At 55.4% G+C, this 12490-nt stretch overlaps 1 protein-coding gene across 1 annotated transcript in view; it reads left to right on the top strand.

Annotated features, from left to right (window-relative positions):
* CDH22 (cadherin 22) overlaps positions 1-12131 on the top strand; it is a 76613-nt gene extending 64482 nt beyond the window's left edge. The window contains exons 9-13 of the mRNA XM_077766654.1: positions 2091-2212; positions 2330-2447; positions 8443-8694; positions 11416-11612; positions 12093-12131. Of these exons, the coding sequence (XP_077622780.1) occupies positions 2091-2212; positions 2330-2447; positions 8443-8694; positions 11416-11612; positions 12093-12131 (728 nt within the window). The remainder of the gene's footprint in view (positions 1-2090; positions 2213-2329; positions 2448-8442; positions 8695-11415; positions 11613-12092) is intronic.
* The last annotated feature ends 359 nt before the right edge of the window (positions 12132-12490 follow it).

Consider the following 12490-nt stretch of genomic DNA (forward strand, 5'->3'; position numbering starts at 1 on the left):
CACGACTCCGATCTCCCACCCCCAGAAAAGCCCCCTCTAATCACTGAAGCAGCAGATCTGGGTGAGCTGAGCAGATAAGGTGCCCCTGGCTACGGGGAGCTCCAGAGAGGGGTCGGGGTCTGAGTTAATTAAGCCCCCCCTTCCTTCCCTGACCCCCAGGAGGTGGCTGCACCTGCCTCCTGATCCCATTTCTCTTTATCAACACGCAGGCAGCTGCAGTCGGCGTGCGGTGGCCCCTGAGTTCAGTTAGAAGCAGCTGATCAGCCTCACTCCCCCAGAACTCATGGAGTTCCTGGCTGCCTGGAAGCTTCCAGGCTGCCCTCAAAATAGCTCCGGGCCAGAGACCCAGCCATCAGGTCTCTGCTTGAAAGGGGGTGGCTTCCTCTCCTAGCCCTTGAGGTCGCTGGGGGTAGAGCTTGTCGGTAACAAACTCATGACTAAGATAGCAAGAGCAGGGCGCCCATGAGCAGCCAGGAGGTCTGAGGGCAAGGGGCAGAAAAGGCCAACATGCAGGGTGCTGCTCAGAGAGGACAGGCTGGGACGAGGTATCCTTGAATCACTTGATGTCATTGCTGCAAGGACCTTTCAAGGATGTCTGTTTAACAAATCCTTATATCGCACCTGCTATGTGTTACATATGCAGTTTTAAGTGCTTTGCAGATATTAACTCAATCTGTCTTTTTAACCAACCCATTACTGGGAGCCCCGTTTTTGCCGGTGAGAAAGTGGAGGCACAGAGAGGTCAAGTGACCTGGCACGGATCATACAGCTCCTAAGTGGCAGAGTTGAGATTGGAACAACTTGGCTCAGACATTCTTAATGAATCTCCATGCATTTTCTAGATGTGGAAAGTGGTCTCAGGGAGGGAAAGGTCTTCCCCAAGATCAGACACCGGGTCAAAGACAGAGCCATGCCAGGAATTCAAGCCTCTTTCCGCAAAAGTTCTTCCAGGCTTCATTCATTCGTCCAACAGATGTGTTAGAACCTACTCTGTGCCATATCCTACGAGGCCGGGGACCCAGATATTAAAACAGCGGGGACCTTGACCTCAAAGACATCACAGGCAGAAGCGTGGGGATGTCGTGGTTTTGCTGGGGACCCTGGCCAAGACTCACACCCAGTGGACTTGTCTTGCCCTTTCAGGATCAGGTCTCGAAAGGGCAGGGGTTTGGGAGTCCAGCTGGCAGCTGACCAGTTCTTTCATGTTTCTCGTGCTTTAGTTTCTCTTCTGCAAAGTGGGGACACAAATGGAATGAAAGCGCACGATCTCCGCAAGGGTCCCTGAAGTAATGGATGTGGCTGCTCCAAGTGCATTCTGTGCACTCGATGGTGATGGGCTGTTGAGCAAAGGATGTTGCTTGACAGCAACAGTGATGATAGCTTTGCTGGGGGTGGGAGTGGGGGTGGAGGTGTGAGGGTCTTTGCGATGGGAATAACCATAGTGACGGTGGTTGTGGTGGAGATCGTGATCGCGGGGACGATGATGACGGTGTTGATACTGGTGACGGTGGCCGTGGTAAGGATGCTGACAGTGATGGCCTTGGTGTTTGTGATAATAGAGATGATGAGGGTGGTGCCTCGGATAGGATAATGGTGGTGGCGGTCACTCTCATGGCGATGGTAGTGATGGTGATGGCCTGATGGTGCAGCTAATAGATGATGCTGTTGGTGACGGGGCCAGAGATGAGGATGGTGACAGAGGTACTGATGGTTATGCTGACAGAGGTGACAATGATTATGCTAATAGTGGTCATGGTGACAGTACTGGTGATAGTGACGGGGTGGCACTGGGGATCCTGGTGGTGGAGGCTGCGGTGATACCAGTGGTACCAATGCCAAAGGCCATGGCGGTGATGGTGATTGTGACCGTGGCAGTGATAATAACCCTAGTGGTGCTGATGGCCGGTGACGGCAGCAGTGCTGGTGACCCCTCATGCCCGATGTCCTCAGTCCTGACCCTACTACCTGCTTGATCAACCCCCAGATCTCTCAGCAGGACCCCACTGCCACATCTGGTCCTAGCGGCAGATGGGCGGTTGTGTAGACCTCACACTGGGCGCCTCTCACCCTGCTCCATGATCTTGCTGCAGACAACCACGCCCAGCTCTCCCGGGCATCCCTAAGGATCCGGATCCTGGACGTGAACGACAACCCCCCAGAGCTGGCCACCCCCTACGAGGCAGCCGTGTGTGAGGACGCCAAGCCGGGACAGGTACACGGAGGGGCTGGGGCCGGGAGCTTGTTGCCAGGACTGGCCGGGACACGCTCTACCCAGCCCCAGAGTGGGCTCAGCCTCGCCTCAGCTCCCTGCCCTGTCCTTACCCTTCAGCTCATCCAGACCATCAGCGTGGTGGACAGAGACGAGCCTCAGGGCGGGCACCGCTTCTACTTCCGCCTGGTGTCCGAAGCGCCTAGCAACCCTCATTTCTCCCTGCTGGACATCCAAGGTGAGTCACCTCTGAGCCACCAAATCCTAGAATGCACAGAGGGAGGGGCCTAGCCTCCCCTTCCCGTGTTACAGGGGGAGAGACTGAGGCACGCAGAGGACAGCGCTGGTCCGGCCCCACACAGAAAAGCTGGGCCAGTCTGGGGCCGTTACCCAGCCCACTGGCCAAACCCTGGAGAACAAGCAGGGGGTGAGTTGGCAGAGTGGAGAGGGGGCACCCCAAGAGAAGAGAATGGAAAGATACAGAGAGGGAACAGATGAGGAGTGGGTGGGCCAGAGTCCTGGATGGAAAGAGCCCTGGGTCTAAGAGAAGATTGAAATAACCCACGTGCACACACTCCCACCCTTCAGTTTAAAAAGTGCTGTATCCCACTCATGTTTCTCCTTCCTCCTCACGGCTGCCCTGGGAAGTGGGAGGTGGTTTTCTTACCCCTCCTCCTATTTTGCCCCCTGTGATAAACCGGAGACTCTTAGAGGAAAGGAGCCAGGGAGGGGCGCCTGGGTGGCTCAGTCGGTTAAGCATCCGACTTCGGTTCATGAGTTCTAGCCCCGCACTGGGCTCTCTGCTGTCAGCATGGAGCCCGCTTCAGATCTGCTCCCTCTCTTTCTGCCCCTTCCCTGCTTGCGTGTCCCCCCGCCCCCCAAGTAAAAAACATTTAAGAGGGAAGGGACCCACCCAGGGCCATAAAGAGCCAGTGCTGGGCTGGGATTCCAACCCACCCTGTCTCAAATCCAGCGCGCTTCCTGCTTTAGCTCGATTGCCACCTTGAACGTGACGGCCCTGCCTTGCCTGAGCTGATCCCACCGTGAGCCGTTCCTCAAGAAGCCTAAGTCTGAACCTTCAAGGAATGAGCTAGGGGAGGGGGACCATCAGTGGGCCGGGAGTGAGGGACCTGGGTCCTGGCCCAGGCTCAGCCAGGAGCTCTCTGTGCAACCCCAGCAAGGTCTGCCCCTCTCTAAGCCTCCGTTTTGCCATCTGCAAAATGGGGCTGAAAGTTCCTGTCCTCACCCTTTAGCTCAGCTGCAGGTGGCTGCAGGTGGTCCCAACGAGATGAGAGCTGCCAAGGTGTATTGTTAGTGCCTGGAATGCATCACTTCCTGCTCTCAGCAATTATTCATTTTTTGTGGGCCCCGAGTGCCTAGAGCAGTGCCTGGCACAGAGTGGGTGTTCAATAAAACGTGTTAAACAAAACGGGGGAAAATAAAGCGGAGTAAGAGTAGGAGCTATATTTTAATTGTTTTTCTTTTTTATTTATTTATTGTTGAGAGAGAGACACACATACAGAGTGCGAGCGGGGGACGGGCAGAGAGAGGGAGACACAGAATCTGAAGCAGGCGCCAGGCTCTGAGCTGTCAGCACAGAGCCCGATGCGGGGCTACAGCTCACAAGCTGTGAGATCATGACCTGAGCCGAAGTCAGACGCTTAACCAACTGAGCCACCCAGGCNATTTTAAATAAAGGGGTCTGGGAAGCCCTCTCTGAAGGAATCAATAGTGGTAGGGATCTAAAGGAAATTAGGGAGTAAGCCGTGCTGATAACTGGACCGAGAATAATCCAGGTAGACAGAACAGCAAGTGCAAAGGCCCTGCAGAGGGAGGGGTCCTGGGACGTTCAAGGAACAGGAGGCCTGCGTGGCTGCCATGAGTGAGTGCCAGGACTGGGAGAATCATGTTGATTCTTTCTGACCCTGGAACATCTCTGGGATCACCCCCGAGACTTTTACACACTTCCCTCCAAAAGAAGGGACCTCGGTGATCTCGGAAGCCAGGCCTTCTGTATTTCTGATCCATATTAAAAATATTTCACAACCAGCGCAGTTCAGATAACCAATTAAAAGGGAGACTGACCATAAATAACCTGGAGCGGGACCCTGGAGCCCCTGCTGTGCCCGGCTTCACCCCCCTCAGTGGCTTGGCTCTGCCAAAGTTGGGGGTGGGTATGGGGAGAAGGCTTCCCTGAGGCAGCAGGGAAGGGCTTGGGACACTCAGAATCATAGCTATTTAAGCCTTTCTGGAAGTATTTCAATATTTTAACAACTGGTACTGCCTCGCCTGCTCATTATTCCGGTGCTATCCTGAGTTGGCCCCAGGAGACACAAATAGGTCTGGCTTAACCTCGCCAAGTTCACAAGTCTTTCCGACCCAAGGGGCCTAAAGTCTGTCCCAGCTGCCTCTCTTTGACAGGGGGCCGCCAGGAGCTCCCATCCAGCGCGACCACCTGGTAGGAGCTCCAGGAGCCAGGGTGGCAGCGTGTGCTGAGCTCAGCACAGGCGCAGAGGGGCTCTTCTGCCAGCCCCCGAACCCCTTCCCACGGCCTGCCGAGCCCCCTCCTCCTCACCGTATAAATATCCTGGGTGACAAACAGCTAACCCCAACCCATCTGTTTCTTTGTACACATTTGTAGCCAGTTTGGAAACGTGATTTATAAATATTGCTTTCGCAGCCGGGGATTGACACTGATGTATGTCAGGCCAGATGGATGGATACAGTGCTGGGCGCAGATCCTGCCTGGAAGGGTGGGGTCAGGGTGCGGGGTGGCCAGCGGCTTCCCCAGGTGAAGCCAGCCACTGCCCAGGAGGGCAGCTCAGGGGGTTCAGGGATGATGCCCAAGGATTTCCCTCCGTCGGGTGGGGGCGTGGCGGGGATCAGAGCTCTCAGAACATATGGCTCCGTGGCCAAAGACTGCAACCCCGAGAAACAAACATCTTTCCCCTCCTCTGTTCTTGCTTGGGAATTCGAGGCTGAGCCAGAGCCAGCCACTCATTTTTCAAATCTGTCTACTTCTCTGTGCCTCTACTACCACTATCCTTTCACACCTAAAACACACAATGTCTTCCTAACTGATCTCCCACGTCCCCTCATATGTTTTAGATTAGAAACTCCCTTGCCTCGAATGTAGGCTCATCAGGGGCAGGAACCATGTCTGTCTTGTTCAATGTCGTATCTTCAAAAGGCTAGACTGATCCTGGCACACAGAGGGTGCTCGATTAGTATTTGCTATGGGATGAATGGGTGATATGTCACTAGGTCTCTTCTTTGCTTAGAGCCCACCAATCAATGGCCTCCCGCTGCTTTTAAGAAAATAACCCCAGTTCCTTACAACAGCCTCTAAGAATTTCCATGATGAGCCCTGCCCACGCTGACCCCCAGCCTCCTTTTGATTCGCTGTAGCCACTACCTTCTTCCCTCCAGTCACAAAGGACTGCTTTAGTTCCTTCAGCAACCTCTTCTTCCAACCTCAGGGCCTTTGCATGGACGGTTCCCTCTCCTTGAACTCATCATTCAGGGCTCAGCAATAATACCACTTCTTCCAAGAAGATCTCCCTGATCTCTGAGACGAAGTCAGGTCCTCTGTTAGGTGCTCTTCCTGTACTTCTTCCTTCTTAGCACTCACCACGGTTTGTAATTGTAGGCTAAATTGTGAGTTTATTTAATTAATGTCTATTTCTCACATTAGAATATAAGCTCAGATCCAGGACTATGATTGGTTCAGCTCTCCATTGTTTTCTCCCAGAGACTAGCAGGGTACTAGAACATAGTACTTACTCAGTAAAGATTTATTGGATGGATGGATGGATGGATGGATGGATGGATGGATGGATGGATGATTGAATGGAAAATGTAGCTATGCCACCAATTCACTGGATGATTCCAGACAAGTCATTTCTCTCCAAGCCTTAACTTGCACATGTACAAAATGGGAATAATGTCATAACACTAGGTGGCTGTGATGATTAAACATCACTCTATATTTCATGCACCCACACAGTCCTTGATGCATAAAAAGCATGCAGTCAGTGCAAAGAAGCCCCACATCATTCCCTCTTCCTTGCCTTGCTCTTAAGCGTCCTTTCTTCCCCTCGGGAAGGCAGGTATTTTCACAGCTGGGGGCGATTTGCCCTTTGACAGGGAGGCTGGAGTCGCAGCCAGAGCTTGAGGAGCTGACCCAGGACCACCAGTTACCTGACAAGTTGCGGTTCATGCACGTGTCATTCTTCAAGTCTGGCTCGGTGCCGGGGAAGAGGCAGGCACATGAGAACCTAATGCAACGTGACAAGTGGTACAACAGAAGTGTGTACAGCGCCTGCATGGTCAGAGCGAGGAGGGGGGAGCCATAAATCCTTCCTTCCCGGGGAAGCGGAGAGAGTTGGCCCCAGAAAAGAGGTGACATTTAGCTGGAGCATGACAGATGAGGAATTTGCACAGGCACGAAGGTGGAGAGGGTGTCCCAGCTAGCGGGAGTGTGGTGAGTAAAGGGAGGGCATAGAGCGGGCACGGGGTGCTGTGTAGGGAACGTGGGGTGGGGGGGCATGAACGACTTAGTGGCCTGCAGTTATTAAGAATTTCAATGCCGATGGGGCGCCTGGGTGGCTCAGTCGGTTGAGCGTCCGACTTCAGCTCAGGTCATGATCTTAACGGTTCATGGGTTTGAGCCCCACGTCGGGCTCTGTGCTGACGGCTAGCTCAGTCTGGAGCTTGCTTCAGATTCTGTATCTCCCTCTTTCTCTGACCCTCCCCTGCTCACGCTGCCTCTCTCTTTCTCTCTCTCTCAGAAAGAAGTTTTAAAAAAACATTAAAAAACAAGAATTTCTATGCCAAGACCCATTCTAAGCGTTATTCATCAATTTCACCACTTAATCCTCACACCTCTGTGTTACTATTTTCCTTAGTTACAGATGAGGAAACTGAGGTCCAGAGAAGCTAAGTGAGCTCCTAAGCTAGTAAATGATCTCCTTGTCATTATTTTTTTAACATTTTAGTGGAAACTTTAAAATATGTATAAAAGTAGATAGAATATCGTGAAACCTCGTGATACCGTCCCATGAACTTCAACCTGTGACCAATCTTGTTTGAGCTGGACCTGTAGTTCACTTCACAGATGTGCTCAAGGTCACAAGTCAGCTCTTTTCCTCCTGCGTTGTGCCCATGACCAGGGGAGGCCAGGACTAGGCGGCTGAACTGGGCTCACTGGGGCCACAGAGCCACAAAAGGGACCCAGACTGCCAACGTCTGAGGTCAGAGGGGTTAGTCAGAAGACTGTGGGGGCAGGGAGAGGGACGCAGGAGTGAGGCCTGGGCCCCTGTTGGGAGAGCCAGGGCCCCCTGCTGTGGAGCTGGCTGTGAAGGGCGGGGGCAGCAGCTCTGAGCACTTTGGTGCCACGGCATCAAGGTGATGGAGGCTCAGGGATGGCCTGACCCATACAGGAGAGGAGGGGAGGAGGCGGGAAGGGCAGGGGAAGCGGGCGCCACCCACCATGTGAGCCCACGCTCGGAGACTCAGGAGACTCCTGCCTGGCATCCCCAGCAACTGGCCGACGTGGTGCAATGCCTGTGGCTTGTGTGAGTTCACTGTCCTCTGAGGTCACACGTGTAGAAAGGAGACCTTGGTGTGCTAGGGTCCCCTCATCAGGCCCCAGCCCTCCAGGCTCAGCCTCTTGGACTCTGGCCAGAAAGCTCCCTCAGCCAAAGCTCGGTGCTGGAGAAGACATTCTCAGTCTTCTCTGTGGCCCAGGACTTGTCGGGGCCCGGCAAGCCAAAACCCAAGGACCACGGGACCCCGGCGTCAGGGTGCTGGGGTAGCTGGGGTGGAAGGAAAACAGGCTATTGAGATGAACGAGGAAAAAAAACTTTAACATAGCTGGGAACAGGACGTTGGCCCAGCTGGGGACAGAATCTTGGAAAAGCCGGGGACAGGACCTTGGCCCAGCTGGGGACAGACAAAACCTTGGAATCTGCTGAAAACAGAATCTTCAGACAGCTGGGAATAGAATCTTGTGACAGCCAAGGACAGAGGCTGGGGCTCCGCGGCTGGGAACGGGATCTTCGGGCAGCTGGGAGCAGAACTGAGGGAGCTGGGGGAGTAGACCCGTGGGTCACCTGGGAGGCAGGAGCTCGGGGTCCCGGGAGGCAAATCTGGCGGTGGTATCTGGAGGTGGCGGGACGGGGGAGGCTGACCCCAGACCCCGAGTCGCACGCTACTCCCTTCTTCCGGAGCAGACAACACGGCGGCGGTGCACACACAGCACGTGGGCTTCAACAGGCAGGAACAGGACGTGTTCTTCCTGCCCATCGTGGTGGTGGACAGCGGGCCGCCCACGCTGAGCAGCACGGGCACGCTCACCATCCGCGTCTGCGGCTGCGACAGCTCCGGCGCCGTCCAGTCCTGCAACACCACAGCCTTCGTCATGGCCGCCTCCCTCAGCCCCGGCGCCCTCATCGCCCTCTTGGTCTGTGTCCTCATCCTGGTCGGTGAGTACCCCCCCAGCCACCCCACCCCAGCCAGACTGGCCTTAGCCCTGGGGCCCTGGGTTTCCTTCCCAGTATCCCGCACGGGGCCTCAGCTGCCCCTCCGCCAAGGAAGGGTGGCCTCAATGGCAAGCTCCTGTGACAAGTCTTCTAAGTACATGGCAGCTGCGTCACCAGCTCCAGAAAGCGTCAACCCCCGCCCCAGACTACATTCATGCTGGCCACCCTCTACACCACCCAAACGCTCCCTAATTTGTAAAAACCAAGCATATTATAAAAAAATCCTTTCATGTCCATCGTCCTAGGACTTTTAGAAAAAAGGGTTCTTGTGAACTTAGCTGGGCGTATCATCCCCATTTTTCAGATGAGGAAACTGAGGCTCATAGAGGTTAAGTGGCTTGCATAAGGGTACATGGTCTTCTGACTTGAAAGCAGGCCTCCTCACCTTGTGTTCCCTGCTCCTTCAACTACACCCCCTGCCATGAATCTCAACTGGGGCGAAACCCTGGAGGCAGCTGGGGCACAATCTGAAAGGCATTTGGTGGAAGCAAAATCTTCTCTGGTATCACCAATGAAGAGGTCAGGTTCTGAACTAAGGGGGACTCCAGCGGCCATAATGCCGCCTGTTTACTGTCGCAGCAGAGAGGCCTCACCTCCGCTCTGACTGCTGGGCTTTCCTGACCAGCCAGAGCTCGAGGAAGTCAAGCGCAGTCCAGATCGCAGATGCCAGCTCTGCTCAGTTCCCTGGGAGATGTCAGCTACCCACCGCCTGAGAACCTGTCCGGGGCCACACCGCTTCCCCTCAGCCCTCCCCCCTGCAGAGGCCCTGGGTGGGCTCCTCCTAGCTGGGAGGCCAGGGGGCCCCCCTTCTCCCCCCTCCCCAGCCCATGGCTCAGAAACCCTTTTTCCAGAGGGTGCACTTTACAGCGGTTTCATTTTCCGAGGCAGTGCAAACAAATTTCTGCCTAATTGCCCACAAACGAAGAAAGTGCACATCAGTGCTCTAAAGGTGACGGGCGGAATCGCTGATCAGGCCTGGCACATCTGTTCCTGCCGCCCGCGCTCCCCACCATCTGCTCTCTCGGGCATCCCCCTCCGCCGCTCCCAGCCTCTGCTCCGAAAGCTGTCCATCCATCTTCCCACTTCTCTCCTGACACCTTCCCTCCCTCCGGACCTGTTCCCAGGCGCTACCCCTTTCCCTGTCATGCGCCACCTTGTTAGGTCGTGAGCTGGAACCCGGCCCCATGGCCTGAGCAGCTGGCTCTGGCCGGAGATGCTAGGAGGGGCAAGAAGAATGCAGAGCCTGGCGTGGTCCCAGCCTGTGTCTCTCCATCCGCCTACTCACCTACCCAGTTAATTCTCTCATTGGTTCATCAGCTCCTTATTTATCCATCCAGTGAGTTCCCCCGTGTGCTAAACTATTGTGGGCACTGGAATTCATCTGTGAACAAAAGAAGCAAAAAGCTCTGAGTAACTGGAAAGTTACAGTTGCCATCACAGAGATGGGGGAGACTGAAGAAGGGGACTTAACACATCAAGTTTGGACGTGTTAAGTTTGGAATTCTCTTGGCCGACCCAGAGGTCTTGCTGAGTAAAAAATTGGACATACAATCTAGATTCCGGGGGAGAAGTAAGTCCGAGCCTGGGGCTGAGTTGGGGGAGTCGTCAGCCTCCACGTGGAATGCGAAACCAGGAGCCTGTAGGAAAGCACCCAGACAGGGGTGTGGATAAAGGGTCAAGGACTGAATCCTGGGACATATGATGTTAAGGGGTCAGACGGGCGAGGAGAAGACCCAGAATGAGTCATCAGTTAGGTGGGGAGTGGGGGGGGGGGAGAGAATGTGGAGTCCTGGAAGTCAAGGGCATAGAGCAAATTCATTGTCTCAGCCTTACACTCACCACGTCTCCATCCACCTCTTTGTTCAGTCATCCCTGCCAGGCACCAGGCAAGGGGAACACTCCCCAGGTCCCGGAGAGGAGTTTAGAGTGTATTTTGGGAGGTGGAGGAAGCTGTGGTTCTCAAACCTGACCTGCTGGGGCATCACCTGGAGGCTTCATCAAAACAATCTACCAGGAGATCTAGGACAGGACGGGAGAAGTCACATTTCTAACAAGTTGCAGGAGATGCTGACGCTGCTGGACCAGCCACTGGACTTTGAGCACCCGTGTGACAGAGGGAGCAGCTCCTCCCCAAGGCAGCTTGGCGGTGAAGCCACTGAACCCCACTGGCCTGGAGCGTTGGGGGAGGGGCTCCTGCAAGAGACCATCTTGACCTGAGATCCAAAGGGCTAAGCAGGTGCTCTCCCTTCTGGAGGGCCAGGGTGAAAGAGAGGTCAGGTTCAAAACATCGTTCATTTCCCCCGGTCCTATCTGCCCCTCAGCTGCCCCCTTTGCACACCCCACCCCCAGAGCCTAGAGATGTCTCGGGCTGTATCTCCATGGGGTTAAGGATGGAGACTTCAGAGGTTGGGTCCACCCATGAAATCCCTTAACACTGTGGTCCAGCCTCTATTTGCACACCTCCCGAGGTGGGTAGCTCACTGCCTGTCCATACAGCCAGCACAGTTCCGACTGTAAGAAACGCCTTTTTGCACAGAAATCTAGGAAATCTGCAACAGCGTGTAGGCCTGGCCAGCTGCACTGGTGCGTGAGGAGCGGGGCGGGGGTCCCCGGAACGCCCTGGGCCATCTCGCCCTCACTCGCCCCCTTCCGTCTCCCCTGCAGTGCTGGTGCTGCTGATCCTCACCCTCAGGCGCCATCACAAGAGCCACCTCAGCCCCGACGAGGACGAGGACATGCGGGACAACGTCATCAAATACAACGACGAGGGCGGCGGCGAGCAGGACACCGAGGCCTACGACATGTCGGCGCTGCGGAGCCTCTACGACTTCGGCGGCGAGCTCAAGGGCGGNTGCCCGGCCGTCGGGGCGCGCCCCCGGCCCACGGAGGGGGCCCCGGGACAAAGCATTTCCCCTGCTCACCCCCTTCCCCAGCCCTCCCACCTCCCAGGGCGGCCGGACAGGAGGGGGGACTTGTTGGGGGTAGACACCCCCAGGCCCCATCTGCCCCCCCACACCCCTACCCAGGGGCCTGGGGCAGCTTTTGCCCAGACCTGCGGGAATTACCACCAACGTCATTAAAACTGCAGCGAGGCCCGGCACTGCGTGGCTCTGGGGTGAGAAGGGGGGTAGGGCCGCCGTGTCGCGTGGACAAGCGGTGAGTTACTCACTCCTGGCAGGTGAGGGAGGAGGGAGGACCCTGCTGAGGCGTCCCCTCTCCCAGGTCTCCCCCATCGGAGTTACGACAGAAGGAAGGCTGTTCATTTACTAAGCGCCTACTGTGTGCTGGGACACTGCAGAGACCGTCTGTCTTCACGGAAACCATGAGGTGGGGCCCTGCAGGTAACAGATGGAGAAGGCCGCCCAGAGAAGTGTCCTTGACCTGTCCAAGGAGACCTAGCCAAAACGGGGGGGCCTCTGCACTTAACTTCCCAGCTGCCTGGCCTTGGGCAAGTTACCTCACTTCTCTGGGCCTCAGTTTCCTCGTGTGTCACATGAGGCTAATAACAGAACCTACCTCGAAGAGTCGTGAGGATAAAAACGGTTCATATGTGTCGTGGTTAGGACAGTGCCTGGCACATAGTAGGTGTTCAATAAATGTTAGCCTTTGATACTATTGTTATCTTTGTCGTTATTAGAAGCCCACCGCGGCCGCCTCCCCTTATGCCTCTCTTGGTGACCCAGTCACTCTCCCTCTTTTTCTAACATCTCCAAGGGAGAAGAAAATGGTCCCAGCTGTT

The sequence above is a fragment of the Crocuta crocuta genome, unplaced genomic scaffold (assembly GCF_008692635.1).
Source record: "Crocuta crocuta isolate KB4526 unplaced genomic scaffold, BGI_CrCroc_1.0 scaffold71, whole genome shotgun sequence".
NCBI lineage: Eukaryota > Metazoa > Chordata > Mammalia > Carnivora > Hyaenidae > Crocuta > Crocuta crocuta.